The 18,733-nt window shown below is 33.1% G+C and overlaps 1 protein-coding gene across 2 annotated transcripts; it reads left to right on the top strand.

Annotated features, from left to right (window-relative positions):
* Window positions 1-55: 55 nt before the first annotated feature.
* On the top strand, window positions 56-17,730 carry LOC138317513 (serine/threonine-protein phosphatase 2A 65 kDa regulatory subunit A alpha isoform-like). Of its 2 annotated transcripts, XM_069259240.1 has the most exons (18): window positions 56-206; window positions 1,073-1,163; window positions 1,383-1,483; window positions 1,815-1,956; window positions 2,622-2,712; window positions 3,418-3,565; window positions 4,306-4,461; window positions 4,802-4,916; window positions 5,142-5,298; window positions 6,543-6,642; window positions 6,910-7,032; window positions 7,776-7,836; window positions 8,208-8,362; window positions 9,017-9,159; window positions 9,573-9,664; window positions 10,177-10,211; window positions 14,860-14,890; window positions 15,780-17,730. In XM_069259240.1, exons 1-16 carry the CDS (start codon window positions 114-116, stop codon window positions 10,197-10,199), a joined length of 1,791 nt encoding a protein of 596 aa, XP_069115341.1. In that variant the 5' UTR covers window positions 56-113; the 3' UTR covers window positions 10,200-10,211; window positions 14,860-14,890; window positions 15,780-17,730. The 2 variants fall into 2 exon arrangements, with proteins under 2 accessions (XP_069115341.1, XP_069115342.1); XM_069259241.1 differs by lacking the exon at window positions 10,177-10,211 and having other exon boundaries at window positions 57-206.
* The last annotated feature ends 1,003 nt before the right edge of the window (window positions 17,731-18,733 follow it).

Genomic DNA, 18,733 nt, shown 5'->3' with positions numbered 1-18,733 from the left:
TTATGTAATTTGGTTATTTTCAGAACTGGTACAACTAAGAAAAAGAGAAGAAAATTTGTTTTGTATTTTCTAAGTGAATTAGTCCCCCGCAAGGTGTCTGTTCAAAATCCAAGATGGCGTCACAAATGGCTCAGACAGATTCTGGCGACGACTCTCTTTATCCAATTGCTGTGCTAATTGACGAGCTAAGGAATGAAGATGTACAGGTGATTGAGAAAAATATAGTTTTTAATTTATAAACATCAACCATGGATGTCTTAATTAATTTGAAAACGCAAAATGTGCATCCGAACTGGAGGTTGTCATGACAAGAGTGACAAGCCGTCTCATGCTCACACAATCAGTATTTTGTGTTGTTTATTACAGTTGCTGCGATATGTTTGCTCCGAAGGATTCATGGAACATGTTTCCGTGATTGATTATCATATCAAATTAATATTTCTGTCATTTATGCATGATTACTTGCAGAATGTTTCCATCAAATTTTGGACCGATAGAACTAGATAAAGTTCTATTTATAAACTTCTTCACATATTTGTATATGAATCATAAATAGGTTATCACATACTGTGATTATCTATACAATGTTTGATATATCACTATATTGATTGCAATCGAAGTATTTGAAACTAATAATCCATATAATGGCACTTTTGATTTTTTTTTGGATGAAATAGGAATGATCTGATTAAGTGCTATGTCGTGTTGAAAACACATTTCCTGTAGTTTGACCATTAAAATAATCCTAAATTTATCACGTAGAGGGGTGCATTGACTGCATACTGTAAATAGAATTAATTTTATAAAACGCTAAATAATATGAGAAGAAAGGGATTCAGAAATATGAATAAATCTTATAAGGATGCCAAAAAGCTAAAATACCACAGTCCTTCTTAGCATTGTTTGGCATGTGAAAGATATCAGTAGCTGCACATGCATGCAGTCAGTCGTCAATTGTGTCTGTACAGTAAAATAAAAATTAGGGTGTGCTGCATGCCATCTCCATGAAAAATATTTAATGATCACTTTTGACTTTCAAAAAATTAATCTGAATGTTTCTTGTGTTTTGCAGTTGCGCCTTAATAGCATCAAGAAGTTATCAACAATAGCACTAGCCCTTGGTGTCGAAAGAACCAGGACTGAGCTCATCCCTTTCCTTACAGGTGAAAGTCAACATTTTCTTTAGTTGCTATGCACATTTTTTTTAACTTACTTATTTTCCAATCTTTCTGTAAAATAATTAATAAATAATGAAAAAAAATCTACGATAAAGTTTGGCTATGAAGATCTGTAAAAATATAATGTCATTAAAAGAACTATGATGGTTTTGCTGGCAAATATTCCTGGTACATTTTTTTCAACTCTCACTCTTTGTTTAATAGACACAATCTATGATGAGGATGAAGTGCTGTTAGCCTTAGCTGAACAACTTGGAAATTTTACACCACTAGTGGGAGGACCTGAGTATGTTCACTACCTTCTGGTATGTACTGAGTCACCATCACTACTGATGTTGATTAGGCGAATCATATAAGTTAACTTCTGTCACATTTATAAGTTTACAGATATTTTATTAGCTTAAATTAAGTAGTCTTTGATTTGATTATTTTATTTCTGAATGTGAGGGAGGTAGGTATATCTTACATAAGTGAATTTTACACATACCGGTTCATATGAAAATTGATGTCAAATTCATATTTATTATATATATCATAAGAATTGACATAAGAATTGGGGAGTTTTGATAATACCATTACCTAGAATTAAGTCTTGGGTAGAAGCTCTTGTCATTGTTTTGTTTCTGTTTATTATAGCCTCCTCTTGAGAGTCTAGCCACTGTAGAAGAGACTGTGGTCCGTGACAAGGCTGTTGATTCTCTACGTACCATAGCAGCTCAACACTCTCCGGCAGACCTGGAAAATCACTTTGTCCCGCTTGTAAAACGATTGTCTGGAGGTAGGCCTTGTACATAATGTATTGAAACTCTATATTTTATTTACTCTTTGTAGAATATGCATTATGATTGGTCTGATGTGAGTTTAGCAAGATCATACTCAAACTCTAAAGTACAATGAAAAAGAAAGTACATGCTGTCAATATTTAATGCTAGCAATTAATTGGATCCATCAGGACACATTCCCATTTCAGTATTTGTAAATTTTAGTTTGGACACATCATTTTCTTAAGTTTTATTTCATAGATGTGTCACAATTTCAGTCTTTTATTTGACAAAGTCTTGCTTCTTTGGTACCTGTTAAACACCATTGCTTACACCTTTTGGTTATGTTTCTATTACTGATGATTTTATAACATGTATAGTTTATTTAATATCAAAACTTAACTAGTGTTCTAATAAAGAAGTTTCATTTCTGGAAGCAATCTCTAAGACTACAGCAAAATAAAGATTTTTGTCCATTATTTGTGTCCATTATTTGTGTTTAACTTTTAAGATAAAAGGTAAGAATATACAAGTATTTTAGAAAATCATGCTGTTATTGTACCATCTGTATTAATGAGGAAAATAATACATTTGAACAACAAAGTTTTGTAACTGAAACAGTTTGAATTATTTATGATGACTTCAACAAATAAACAAAAATACAAATCCCTCAATGTTTCAGGTGACTGGTTTACCTCCCGAACTTCAGCATGTGGACTATTTGCAGTGTGTTATCCCCGAGTGTCAAATACCATCAAAGATGAACTCAGACTGTAAGTAGTATTATGTTTCCTATTGCTGAAGACTCACTGTCTGTGTTGCTAATTTTTCTCACTGCTAGTCATTTGGACTAGTAAACCCAAAAATTTTACTAGTCCGACTATTTAATCACTAGTCCAAATTAAATATTCAGCCGTTTTACTTCAGCACTTCCAATTCAGTCATGATCAGTTTACGATTTTTTACCCAAATTGCAGCCTGGATGCTTTTATGAACACAAAACTCACAAAATGATGCATCCGGACTGAAATAATCGCATAAAGAATGCACTCAAAATGTGTTGATAAATGCAATTTACCACTGATCTTGTAAATGTTGCATTTAACAATATTATTCGAAAGGGGAATCACTAGTCCATTCGGACTAGTTCATTACAATTTGCACTAGTCCAGCTGTAAAATTTCTAGTCATTGGCATCAGACCAATGCTTTAAGTCCCAGACTGGGCTCAGAAACAGAATGCTTATATGTTTTACTTCAACAGTTAATTTTAATGGCTTTATATAGAATTCTAATTCAGCCCACATAGTAAGTTCAGTGTAAATGTTTTACTGTAGTGTAGAGTTTACCTAGCATACTTGATATGATGATATAGTCAAGCTCCAATCTTAATGTAATTTCTTATTTAAACTCCTCATATTCTGATTTCAACTCTTATTATGAATCAAAGTATGTTAAATATCTCTTTTATGTATGTAGACAATTTAAAAATCTGGCGGGAGATGATACACCAATGGTTCGTCGAGCTGGTGCAGGAAAGCTGGGAGAGTTTGCTAAAGCTGTGGAGACAGATAAACTGAAGGGAGACCTTATACCTCTGTTTACAGGACTGTCTCAGGATGAACAGGTACATCTTACTACCAGGAAAGCTTAATTTGTCCCGTTAAAAATTATCTGATATTTCTAAAACATGAACAAATGTATTGTTTACTCTAAATCTGGTAAAACAAAGGTAATACCACATTTGTTCCAACTTTACAGTCACTATTGATGACAGCTGCAGACTGCAGTTACGATCTCGGACAAGATAGTAATTATATGGTTATATCATATATGATCCTTAAAATATTACTGAAATTAACGACATGGAATAAGTAGCATTTTGTTTTCGGAATAATAGCCAGGAAAATACTACAAAAATCATTCTAAATTGTAGAAAAAGTATATGTTGTGTATGACATATATTATGTGTAAATGTTTATTCTCATAGATAACATTTGTTACAGGTTTTAATGTATATTATTAAGATTTTAACAACACGCTATTAATTTAATGTGTAGGGAAACAGTGAATAGGGTTCTTAAATGAATCACATTTTCCATGAGTCAATTAAATGCAATGAAATTGGTTTTGGATATAATGACCGCTGAACATTTATTTAGTGTCATAGATTTAGGATAGTATAAATGATTTATAGTATAAATGATTTTAAATTTGATTGAAATTATAAGACAAGTTATTTCTTGAAAGTTGAATTGTTTATTTCTGATTATGTTAGAAAAGTTTACAAAGGAAGGTATTGGTCATGGTTGTTAGTAGTGAATGCCTCCATTTTGTATCTCTTACTGAAATGCCTCTTGTTTAAAGGACTCGGTGAGATTATTGGCAGTGGAGGCCTGTGTCAGCATAGCTTCCTTACTACCGTCAGAAGATACAGAACAGTTTGTGATGCCCACTCTACGACAGGCTGCCGAGGATAAATCCTGGAGAGTGCGCTACATGGTGGCAGACAAATTTATCGAAGTAAGTGACTGAATCTTTTGACCATTTGGAGTAAAAATTGCCAATTATCTTGGTATTATTGGTAATGGTACACATAGTTACAATAGAAATAGATTTGGATATTGTATACATTTCTGATCAGTCATTTGAATTCTTTCTGAACTTCCAAATTGCAGAAATTCTTCCGGTCATCAATTTTCCTTTTAAAATGGCATACAAAAAGCTAGTGCTCTCTAGGGCAAACAAAATTTCATCCACAATATCTGAGAAACCATGTTAACATTGAAAACACTGTCACCTAGGCAAATCCAACTGCTCTATTTAGGTTCCCTGTGTAACTAACTTTGACTTCTTTTGACAGCTACAAAAGGCAGTGGGACCAGAAATCACAAAGAATGATTTAGTGCAAGCCTTCCAAGGATTATTGAAAGATTGTGAAGCTGAAGTCAGAGCTGCCGCAGCTCACAAGGTTAAAGGTCAGTTTAAGTAATATACTTTGTTAAAACTGTCCTCCAATTAAAAGTTAAGGTAAAACTTTATTTACAGATTGGATTTAATACATGTATTAGTGCAATTGAAATGGAAGGGCGATTTGAGATATGGTCTGATTACAGAGCAAACAGGAAAAGTTAAAGTGTGGTTATTAAAGATAGATAAGTTTTCAATATAATCATGTTTGAAATAATATTCTTGTTGTTCAGATTTCTGTCAGAACCTGTCACCAGATGTACGTGAGAGTACAATTATGACTAGTATCCTCCCCTGTGTCAAGGACCTAGTTTCTGACGCTAATCAGCATGTCAAGTCCGCCCTTGCCTCTGTCATCATGGGACTCTCTCCCATCCTTGGGAAGGACAAGTAAGTCGAAAAAGAAACTAGAGCAGGCTCATATTAATGATATACTGTTGATAGTAGAGAACTTTTCATTTTGATTTTCCCCAAGTTATAAATTCTTAGCCTTAAAGGTTTTTTTACCATGCTGCTTGTTTGACTAATGAATTAAAGTTTACGAGAATTTTATATAAAATAATTGCACAAAAATTTTATGGAGTTGTCATGCAATATTTGTATATTAATGCACTTATGAGTAGGATATCTTAATGCACTTATGAGTAGGAAACTTGTACATATTTTGCCTATGATGTACATTAATGCACTTATAAGTAGGAAACTTGTACAGATTTGGCCTGTGATGTATATTATCTTGGTTTAAATATCTTAATGCACTTATGAGTAAGAAACTTGTACAGATTTGGCCTATGATGTACGTATAATTAATGCACTTATGAGTAGGAAACTTGTACAGATTTGGCCTGTGATGTATGTATAATTAATGCACTTATGAGTAGGAAACTTGTACAGATTTGGCCTATGATGTATGTATAATTAATGCACTTATGAGTAAGAAACTTGTACAGATTTGGCCTATAATGTATGTATAATTAATGCACTTATGAGTAGGAAACTTGTACAGATTTGGCCTGTCATGTATGTTATCTTGGTTTAAATATCTTAATGCACTTATGAGTAAGAAATTTGTACAGATTTGGCCTATGATGTATGTATAATTAATGCACTTATGAGTAAGAAACTTGTACAGATTTGGCCTATGATGTATGTATAATTAATGCACTTATGAGTAGGAAACTTGTACAGATTTGGCCTGTGATGTATATTATCTTGGTTTAAATATCTTAATGCACTTATGAGTAAGAAATTTGTACAGATTTGGCCTATGATGTATGTATAATTAATGCACTTATGAGTAAGAAACTCGTACAGAATTGGCCTATGATGTATGTATATATTAATGCACTTATGAGTAGGAAACTTGTACAGATTTGGCCTGTGATGTATGTATAATTAATGCACTTATGAGTAGGAAACTTGTACAGATTTGGCCTATGATGTATGTATAATTAATGCACTTATGAGTAGGAAACTTGTACAGATTTGGCCTGTGATGTACATGTATAATAATGCACTTATGAGTAGGAAACTTGTACAGATTTGGCCTGTGATGTATATTAATGCACTTATGAGTAAGAAAATATTACAGATTTAGCCTATGAGCTACATAATCTCCTTTGACATACTTACAGCACAATAGAACATCTGTTGCCCCTGTTCCTTACACAACTGAAGGACGAATGTCCAGAAGTCAGACTGAACATCATTTCAAATCTTGACTGTGTCAATGAGGTAAGACAGCTGAATAATGAGGTACAAAAAAGGATGATGACCTCTCGTAGTCGTTATTCACTCCTGAAATGGTCATTGAAAGCGTTTATTTTTAAGAAAGAGCACTTCAGGTTTGCTTTTTGAATCCCAGTCATTAGCTTTTCCAGAAGCTATTAATACTTTTGTTTTCTTGGAAAATTTATATTTGTAATACAGTAGTTTATTATCAGTATTTAGATTGTCAGAATTCAGCCTTTCCAGTATGACAATTAATGTGATGGTTTGTAGGTGATTGGAATCAAACAGTTATCTCAGAGTCTGTTGCCGGCCATTGTTGAGTTGGCAGAAGACACAAAGTGGAGAGTGAGATTAGCTATTATTGAGTACATGCCACTCCTAGCCGGACAATTGGTAAGTAAACATGGAGGGATGTCTGACAAAGCTGAGACTTCTCTCAGATTTCTATAATGTCTACCTTATAAAGAAATACAGTATTTCTAAAACAGAGCATCAAATAATGACAATAAAAAATTTGTTACAAGTTATTGTTCTTATAAGTCATATGTTTATTATACAGTATGTCAAAAGGTCATATAAGTGATGTATATTTCCATGAATATAATTTGATATACCAGTAATTTCAATGATAAATAGCTTATATTTTACACAGGATAATTCTGTCTTGAAATTTATATATCAGGAGTGAATCACACATTAAATCATATCAGTAAATTGATTGTGATCGTTTCTGGAAGAGGATGAAAATATAACCAGAGATTTCATTCTGTCATTTCTCATTATATGAGTTGACAAAGTCCAACACGGGCTTAAGAACAGCAATCAGCAATCCATTAAATCGGTATTGACTATTGAAAGATGTGTCAAATATGTATAAATATCCATAAAGATATATTTCTTTGAATTTTTCTTTTCTATAATTGTTGAAACTAACTTCAAAACTAGCTCATGGTGATACCATCAGTAGAACTATTGATGTATTCTTTGGACATTTTCCTAAACCATTGAAACAGAGCAGCAGGTTATATTGAAACGTATATTCTACCTGTATGCTGTGAATATAAAAACAGGTTTTAATCACTTATTCCATTGTTTTAATATAACCCATTTTTTATGTTACATATTTTCTTTTTCAGGGTGTTGAATTCTTTGATGAAAAATTGAACTCTCTTTGTATGACATGGCTTGTCGATCATGGTAAGTTTTGTTGCAAGTCTTGGCTTCTGACAGTATTCATTTATATTGAAAATTATCACGTTATCAATGAAACGCTGACTAAAGATTATAGGCAAAACAAAAACACTCTCTACCAATAGACAATTTTCAAGGAATTGCTTTGGTTTGTGGCTTGGTAGTGGTATTCATAAAAACTGGGTGTGCCATATCTCCATTATGCTAATTTTCTTTATGTTCAGACTTCAAGTCATATCTCTTAATACCAGGTATGATAATATATGCATATAATACTGAATCTTTTATATCTGGCTGACAAGCCAATCAATGTTGTTGTTTTATTTAAAGTAATTGGTACTATTGAAATTAAAACAGTGCTAATTGAACTTTAACAGTGTTTGCTATCCGTGAGGCAGCGACATTGAACTTGAAGAAGTTGGTGGAGAAGTTTGGATCTGACTGGGCATCTCAGACTGTTATACCTAAAGTGAACTCCATGGCACGCGATCAAAACTACCTGCATAGACTTACATGCTTATTCTGTATCAATGTAAGTATTCAGAATGGCATCTGTACCTTTCCTATAAAATTTTAATGGACAATCTTGCAGATTGAGTTGCTGTGGAAACTCCAGCTTATTAGATGTAAATTTTCAGTCTAGCTATGAAATGAAGGGAATAGGGAGCATACTGTTACGGTGTCAGCCATGCTCCATCTTGCCACGTGTCTTGTCTTATTCTAATGTGCCTCACATCCCACCCAACTTTAGTTCATGGAGTTTTGGGCGCTTTTTTGCCTTAAAGACATTTCTAGTTGATTTTGATAATTTATTTTCCTTCTTGTTCATAAACCTAAACTCCACTACCTTATTTTGTCTTTTTCTTTAATAGCACTTACTGAAAACACAGAGTGAATGTCATTCAATAATATCAGAAAAGTAATGTTGTATTTATTTGTTGCTATATACGGTACTGAAACTATATGAGTTCTGTAAATTTTGGCAGAGCACTTTTTGTTTTTGCCAAAAATTAAAACATTTTTAAAAACTCACTGCACAGCATCAGTTAGTATGAAACATGCTAACATTTGTCAAACTCAGATTATTGATTGATAGGTCTTATGTAAATTATAAAACTGTTACTCAATATAATAGACATTGTGGTCATCTTTGTGATCCTATTAAATTTTGTATGATTTCTTGCAGCTATTATCTGAAGCTCTTGGCTCTGAAATTACGAACAAGACTCTTTTACCAACAATTGTCAGTCTTGCAAACGACACAGTTGCCAATGTTAGATTCAATGTCGCCAAAAGTCTTCAAAAATTGGGACCTCATTTCGACCAAACGTAAGTAACTGATTGAGTTTATGCAATTACCAAAATGCTCACGATAATTTGTGTTATCCAAAGTAGTAAAAAGCTATTTCATGGAAAGAATAATTATCTGAAATGGTCAACTTTAAGTATGCAACATTGCATTTTTTGAGTATCTCTAGTACTGTCATGTAAAGAAAATAAGAAACAATATATTTGTACAAAACAGAACTAGTTTCAAGCAAGACAGGTACCATTATCAATTTAAGGTAACATAGAAATATTTCATAACCCTGGCTGTTAATTTTGTCAAACAAACAGAAATAATGATTGTTTCACAAGTGTTGGGAATTACAAACAAACAGAAATAATGATTGTTTGACAAGTGTTGAGAATTATATGTTAAGAATGACATGACAGACGATGGGTTGTGTGGTTACTTACAGGACACTACAAGGAACAGTGAAAACTACCCTGGATAAGCTCAAGACTGACCCAGATATGGATGTCAAGTACTATGCTCTGGAGGCTTTGGATGGTAAGTCTTCATTGTCTGTCATAGCTTATAATCCAGTCATACCATCTACAGGGATCACAAGTAGATCACTTTATTGGCAGCTTAATCAATATTTAATCTCTTTAAAGAGTCTCTCATCAGCTTTATTGCCAGCTTCCAGTCATTTTTAAAGTATGATCACTTTGCATATTTCATAGGCTTGATACTTTAGGGAGTGGAGGCTTGAGGGGAAATTTTACTTGAATGCTTAAAAAACCACTAGCTGAGAATCTTAGAGCATTGCTTAAGCTTTATATGGTGTTAGAAGGTCTAAACAGGACAATGATGAGATCTTATGCTTGAGATGTTTTCTGGATCATAAAATGCTGGAACAAATGGTTAATGTATGACTTTTTCCTGGTCATTTACATCGACAGATATGTAAATGCTGAAATATTTTTTCCTTTGAATAAAATTTTATAATGATTCAACTTTTTGCATATATGATATATATATTAAGATTACAGTGATGAAATTTCTTTCTTCCTCAATAGTACTGTTTCATAGGAAGTCCTAGTAGACAGTTTAGGTAAGGAGTGCAGGTGTACTGGTGATTATGTCCCTTTGTCTCACAGCCAAAAGGTGGAATGTCTTTCCAATTATCTAGTCTTACTTCGCTATAAATTTGAGAACAATTTGATATTGTAAATTCTTTGCCAGTTACTGTATTGAATTTTGATAGACAACAACAGCAAACTGACTAGGCTAGTATTAAAGTACCAAATTGAGTAAAACTTATTGCTTCAGCGAGTGGTACAGGAGTAGTAAATCCATTAACACATGATATCTGTAATAGGTTTTCAAATCTTATTCCTTCACGTCATGCTGTGTGGCTATTCCCTTCACTGGTTTTACATTTAATACTAATAATATAAAAAGTAAATTTAAACAGCAAATGGGGGGAAAAAAATATTTTATGGAGAAGCAGAAATTTATATCTCTAAAAAAACCTCACCACTATGGATATCTGTTTAACTACAGTTTACATAGCAACCATTAACGTGTGATTTTATTTTGTGACACCAGAACTGAACAAGTATCTTTGATATACAATGTATCATGTATCATAATGGCCAGATTTTGTCTATTGATCGCCAAAATTTGTAGCAAAAAAACCCATTAAATTTAATTGATGTGTAATTGTAAAGGCACAGTTATAAAATATGAGAATGATGTATGGACATTGTTGAGGTTGTTATGGTCATGATATGAATTTAGAATTAACTTAATTCAGATTCATAATTGAAAACATACTTAAGATGTTCTGAAAATGAGTGATTGAATTAGTAGGGCTTGGTGTGTTACCAAAGGTCTATAAAACTCTTTCTGTGTGTTTAAAGACCAAATACAGTTTATAATTATTGCTATTTGTATGTCAGTGATTTTCCTCTGGAACTTGCCACCACCTTACATGACAATAGATATATCACAGTCAGTAAAATAATGACAAACCATTGCATACACCTTCTGGGGAAAATTAAACAAATAAAACGTAAAGAACAAGCAGATTGATAATTTTAAATTGAAGTTTTTCATAAATCTGAATGGTTATTTGTATCTAAATACTATTTAATTTAGCATAAAGTCTATTACTTCTGAAAGCAATCTATTCTGTTTACTTTGACACAGACATGAACATCATTTGGTGACCTCCTCAAAAACATGTTGATAAGATGCATCAGTTAACATTAATAATCATATGAATCCATTTGAACTTGTGGCTGTTTTGTAGATCCTTGTATCAGAACAGCGGACGGTCTGTAAGGTGTGACTGCTTTTCTCTTCACGCTCTGTACAACCTCGCACACAGTCATCACAAAATGTGACGGGGTGTATACATTTAGTTCACATAGTTACATACAGGTTGTTTTATAACAATTATCCTAATGTTTCAAGGTGTTTGTGAAAGTATGAAATTTCAAAATTTCTGTGGTGTTGGAACAAAAATGACAAAAAAATAATAATTTCTTTTTATTTTGTTGTTCAATGTAAGTTCATCAACATTATATTCTTTAAAGAAACGAAGGCACAAAATTTCCTGAAGTCTTTTGTAATTCTAACATTTGTTGGATTTCTATGGTTTAACTGGAACCTTATTATCAGACTTGCAAGTAGATGTAACAGTCACTAAGGTGATAAAGTGATGCCTTACTCATTGGTTTTAAGTAGTATATAGTGCTGGCTTCAACGTGCCACTAAAATTTAGTAATACCATGATCAACGATCTAATTCCTGTAGTGAATTAGACAGTAAAAACTGATATCTCCATTAGTTACTACCTCTCCATACCCTTATACATAGTTCAGTACCTATCACCAAATCAGTTTGAATTGCATAAATACCTCATGAAGACTAGAAGTATAAATTTTAAGTTGCTATTAAATAATCTTGACAATATTTATCTTAATAATCATTCTACTTTTGAATAGTTTGAATAGTTCAATGAATATACTTTCTATATATATCTAGAAGTTTTAAGGTAGTTATGTTGTAAAGCATTGTTTTGTCAGAGTAATCTGATTGTGGTATCATATGTATTCAATCGATTTGCTATCCCCTTTTTCTGCTCTAGTACCTGACTGCCGGGAAAAGCACAGTATTTCAATTGTCAGAAATTCTAAGAAAAATACATATGTTTTAGTTTATTTTCACTCTGTTTATTAGACGATCCTCTATGAAACAGATCTAGAGTGAGAATAGGGATTTGAGTGTTCTTATCAGGTGGTCTTCACTATAACAAATAAAGGTTACTGATTTGTCTAGGTGATATATATGTACTGAAACAAACTTCGCTGTGACCTCTGTTCTGAGCTTTGACTTACATAAAAACTTCACCTGAAGTTGGAAAGTTTGAAGATTGTATGCCCAGGGAAATTATTAAGCACGGAAATCATTTCCATTATCTTCAAGATCAACTGAAAAAATTAAAACAGAAAATATTTACGTAAATCTGATATATTTCTGAATAAAGGGTTCATCTGCATTATCAGTCATTTACCATTGTATGTACATTGGAGTCATTTTGTTTCACCTTACAAACAGCAGAGTACAATATTTAACCATTACACCTCTTATTATAACTGAAATGTATATATTGCACGCCTTGTGTTCTGGTTGTACCAAAGGTTTTGAGCAGTATATGTTTGTTGTGGCGTCATTAGAGAATTTGTTAGTGTTTAAATGTAATGCAAAAAGCAACTGAAGGTATTGATATGATACAACATTTCTAGTTTATACTTTAATGCTTGTAAGGGAGGTTAAGTCTCATCTACCATTGTACATGCATTATTTTGTTAAACACACTGCCCCAATCTCAATGAGTTCTCTTTTTGTAGCTGATCCATTTTTAGCTCACCTGGCCCGAAGGGCCGGTGAGCTTATGTCATGGCGCGTCGTCCGTCCGTGTCGTCGTCCGTCCGTCGTCCGTCCGTCCGTCGTCCGTCCGTCTGTCCGTCTGTCCGTCAACATTTCCTTTAAATCGCTACTAGTCATAGAGTTCTGCATGGATTGTAACCAAATTTGGCCACAAACATCCTTGGGGGAGGGGGAACAGAACTTGTATATAAATTTTGGCTCTGGTCCCCTGGGGCAGGAGGGGCGGGGCCAAATAGGGGAAATAGAGGTTAATCCTTCAAATCGCTACTTGTCATAGAGTTCTACATGAATTGTAACCAAATTTGGCCACAAACATCCTTGGGGGAAGGGAAACAGAACTTGTATAAATTTTGGCTCTGACCCCCCGGGGGCAGGAGGGGCGGGGCCCAATAGGGGAAATAGAGGTAAATCCTTTAAATCGCTACTTGTCCTAGAGTTCTACATGGATTGTAACCAAATTTGGCCACAAACATCCTTGGGGGAAGGGGAACAGAACTTGTGTAAATTTTTGCTCTGAACCCCCGGGGGCAGGAGGGGTGGGGCCCAATAGGGGAAATAGAGGTAAATCCTTTAAATCGCTACTTGTCCTAGAGTTCTGCATGTATTGTAACCAAAATTAGCCACAAACATCCTTGAAGGAGGGGGAACAGAACTTGTATAAATTTTGGCTCTGATCCCCCAGGGGCAGGAGGGGCGGGACCCAATAGGGGAAATATGGGTAATTCCTTTGAATCGCTACTAGTCATAGAGTTCTACATGAATTGTAACCAAATTTGGCCGCAAACATCCTTTGGGGAAGGGGAACAGAACTTGTATAAATTTTGGCTCTGACCACCCAGGGGCAGGAGGGGCGGGGCCCAATAGGGGAAATAGAGGTAAATCCTTTAAATCGCTACTTGTCATAGAGTTCTACATGGATTGTAACCAAATTTGGCCACAAACATCCTTGGGAGAAGGGGAACAGTACTTGTATAAATTTTGGCTCTGGCCCTCTTGGGGCAGGAGGGATGGGACCCAATAGGGGAATTAGAGGTAAATATTCTAATTAATATTCCTTCAGAAAAGAAACAATGAACCTGTATTTAAAACATTACTTGGCATTACAAACCAGGTGAGCGATACAGGCCCTCTGGGCCTCTTGTCTATATATAATGGAAGGAGGCTTTGATGCCGAGTCATTTCTTATCATTTTATCTTTCCTGTGTTCCCCGTAGACCTATCTATAAACCCACATCATCAAAGATCTAGGTACATGTAGCTCTCTGAACCCAATCAAATATCTAGGTAGCTTTCTAAACCCACACCATAAAATATTTACTGTGATCCTTAGTGTGACCCTAGCATTATCGTGGTATCTCTATAGACCAAGATCATCAATGAATGGCATGGTAGCTGTCTAAACTCTAGAACATGTGATATGGTCATCAAATATATGCAAATGAAGCATTACCATTTGCTATCATGTTATATGGTAGATTTCTAAATATTTAAACAACTGTTTTTCAAGGGGTCATTGTAAGATAAACATTATGTTACCAGATATATATTTAGTCAAACCTTGTAATATGTAGCCTTAGATTTAAAGGACCATGGAAGTTTTTTTTTTTAAATCAACAAAAATATATATGGTTCATTCAGATAAATCAATATTTAGAATTGGGATCATGATTTAGTTCTTAATTTATGTATTTATTTACCATTATACATATTTAAGTTCCTCTTGTTTTTTTTATTTTTAAATTTTGTTGATATTATATACAAATTAAGCATTGTAGTGACATTCTTTTATTTTATTTTTTCAGGTTTGAAGCTGACATAAGATCTAGATATTAGGTAAGGTTTCCTATCTTGTGTTTGTTTATATGGACTGATTTTAAAATTAAAGAAAAAGTACCATATTGGGCAAAACCTACCACTAGTTAAATTTAGCATGATTATCAGTGATAAAGGTATATAGATCATTAATGTTTAAAAGTGCAATGTCTGCTGAATTGAATTATTTCAGAAACTGATGTTTATAATCATTCAACTTCTATTTCATTGAAAAATAGATATAAATACAAAATGTAAATGTTATTTTTTATGAACGTTAAAGTGTTTTTATTTTTTATAATTTCCATTTGGTATAATATGTGTACATGCACATGTATTAAAATGTTTGCATATAAAATAATATTTAATCAACAAGAGCTGTTGGAGAACAGCAAAGCTCGCCTATTCAGAAGAAGTTGATGTTCAAGTATTTACTATTTAAACATGGAAATATGACAAATTAACAGACTCAAAAAAAAACCTAAAGGGCCCCAAATTGGTTGTATTATCACGTTCAGCATCCATACACATTAGGAAAATAAAATCATAAACATTTATGATGACTTAAGCTTAAACAATTGACGAAACAGAAACTTGCTCAAAAACTTTAACGTGAAATGGGACGCCGACGCCGACGCCGGGGTGACAACATTAGCTCCCCCTATTCTTCGAATATTTAATCCAAAAGGTCTCTTAATTTTAAATTTTTGGTAAATTTTCCTTCTAGAAAACATGAAAGTAGCCGAAAACTTGGAATTAAGAGACTTTTTTTGGTATAAAAGGATCAGATGTTGTTCGTTTGGAACAGTTTTGACAAATATTATATTAATATTAGATATAATAAATCAGTTAGTCCTAGAATGTTGAATAACCTATAGTACCTCCTAATCCTTATCTTCTCTCTTTTTAGGTAATTTTTTTTCAACAAGTTATCATGTGCTGTTTCTTCAGTGTTTTATGTTGTGAATTCTTTGACACGAATCCGACGACATCATGTTGTATCCATCGATTGTCATCAGTTCATTTGCACAGCGGACAAACAGATACTGCACAGATTACTTCAGCGAACAAACAAGGAATGGATAATTTGCACTAAAGCTGAAGAGGAAATGCATATTATATTATTATACCAATAGACGCAATACTACATTATTCTATTTATGAGAGAAAATCTCCATTATTTCTGCAAAACAGTATGATTTTAAAGGTCTTCGACCAGCTGTTGTGGTGAATGTTTCTAGGAGTAAACTGCATGTTTTATTGACCTGGTCTTGATGACTTTTCTATCTAGACATCAACATGAAGACAGTAAAGTGAAGAACTTCTAAAGTGTACAAAATTCTGAGACTTATCACCTTATGTTTTCTTCCATGGAAATTATCTCGTTTTTCTAAGTATTTTTTATTTAAAAAAGGAAATGGAATTTGTTCTCGGCTTTCTGCAGAAGAAACTGAACTCTTCTTTATTTAGAGGAGTGTTGAAAATTCATAAATAAGATTGTGTTTTTCCTCTTTGATCAGTAATAACAGTTTCATTTTATTATTTTTAGTGTAACTTGTTTGAAGATGCATTGTAGATATCTGTATCAAATATTTTGAGACACTTTCTCACAAATAATGACATTGCTAGCTAGCTAGTTTTAATATATTTTCATTATTTATGATGAAAGAACGTGTTAATTTTTAATTGTTTAATGGAGTTCTTTGTCTCTTTCCCCTAATATTCAGAAGCGCTATCTGTCTAAGACAAATTTCTTTTCTTTCCTAACGTTTTATTCATGCATTGTTTCCACTGTGAGAATATCTTGGCAATGTTGTATGAAACAAAGTATTCTTGGTGGAATTTCAACATTAATGTAATAATTGTATTGGAATAGCTCGTATGACTGAAGCTTTATTACTTAAAGTATGTGATTTTAGCAGATTGACAGTTGTGATCAGTGATTGAATAATTAGATATAACTTCAAATAATGCATATTCTTTCCAGCATTTTGAATAAAATAATTGATTTGTTCGCTGCAACATCCATTGAAACTGTTTCTACATGTATTTATATGTCTCAACTTAAGTGCTATTTAAATTGTAATGGAGGTTGAGCAGAAAAAAAAAGAGAGAAAAAAAAAAGAAAAAAGTGTGTGTTAGTGTCACATGGTATGAATTTTGTTAGCAGTTGTTATTGTAGTGTACCCTCCTCTATAGATGGCCAAAGCTATATAGGGGCATATCATTAATTAGCTATTTCCAAATAAGGATATGTCATTCAATGGAACTGTAGGAGGACATGTAATTAAATAACTACATCCTTATTAGGACATGCCATTTATTGGTTATAAATAAGGGCATATCATTGATTAGCCACAATAATACGTGGTTATCATGTTTCTATCATTAAATGATATGTCTATTGTGGAAGGATCATAGTCATATGGGGACACATTTTGAAATTAACAAAAAGTGTATTGTATTTATAACTATGCCGCAACTTGAACCTGTCCATATCTGGTCTGTTGTCTGTCTTGTTCAACTTGATAATAAGGGTGATAATTAAAGTCTATGTTCTTATGCACAATATGAATTTAATGTCCATGATTTAGATCACAGAAACGTAATGTGTTCAAGTTCTGCAGCATAAAATTGTATTGTGTAGAAATAGTTAGTAAATATGATACTATCCAGAAATCTACATCGTAATAATTTCATGGGATATTATTGTTATTGAATATGACGGCGATAACTTGTAATTGGTTGAGATTAAATCTAAAATGCTGCTTACTGTGTACTACTAATGATGAAAAAGGAATTCTGACTACAACAGTAGTAGAAGCAATATGGACGTTAGATTAAAATTAACTTAAAATAAATTATGTTGTAGTTGCTTTTATTTCACCTACTTGAAGTGATTGTAAGGAATCATTGCCACAGTGTATGAACAAAAGTGTATAGAATTTTTTAAATTTCGTAGTTGTGAGTCTGTATAGTTGAACAAGACTCGATCACTTGCTAAGACAAATGCAACCAGGGATAGTGGATAATTTTTGCCAATTTCATTTATTCTATACATTTTTGTTGTAATCTTCAGTTATAAAGGGCGTCATGGATAGGAAATTTAACTACCAGCGACTAATGAAATGTTGAGTGTTAACCAGCACTAATATTTCAGACACTTTTCGTGAGTTGATCTGTTGTTCATCATCGTAGAATTGAGACACTCGCCTAATATTTTAAGGCATTCTGTCTGGCTTTAATTATTTCAAGCACCATCACAGGTTAATAAATGAATCAAACAATATAAAACACATTAATGTATATTAATGGACACAATATGTTTTATTTGATCGTATTTTGAAGTTGTAGGATGATCAGTTAAAATTGTATAGTCACTTGCATTGTTTTGAAACTGGCGATGTATAGTTGCTTGTGAAGACACTTGTATAGTCGCTTGTTACAAAGAAGAAATATATTCAGTGATAAAAGGCTGTGAAGCAATCAAAATAAACAAATCAGTCTAACAGAGTAACAGTTATCAAATACACTTTCAATTTAAACGTTTAGTCAACTTTATTGCACAAATCATGTATAGTCATTTACAATTTAGATGGAGTAAATACAACAAAAATGCAATAGAATCCACCACGTTGATACTTCAGGTATAACTTGGATTTCCATGGACCAGTCATTACTTTAAAACATGTCAGAATTACGGAGAAAACATCCTTCTAGAATCATAAACGAAAATCACTGAAGTCATTTCAATGGCTGTTCACTTACAAAATTATTTTCGTGTCTAAAGTTATTTCACAAGGGATTCAATTTCGCAATTTAAACTTTTGTTTTTACTGTAATGCTATTGTTGCGGTGATTGAT

The sequence above is a fragment of the Argopecten irradians genome, chromosome 3 (genome assembly GCF_041381155.1).
Source record: "Argopecten irradians isolate NY chromosome 3, Ai_NY, whole genome shotgun sequence".
Lineage (NCBI taxonomy): Eukaryota > Metazoa > Mollusca > Bivalvia > Pectinida > Pectinidae > Argopecten > Argopecten irradians.
Note: the sequence above shows the minus strand (reverse complement) of the source record. Positions and strands in the feature narration are given on the sequence as shown.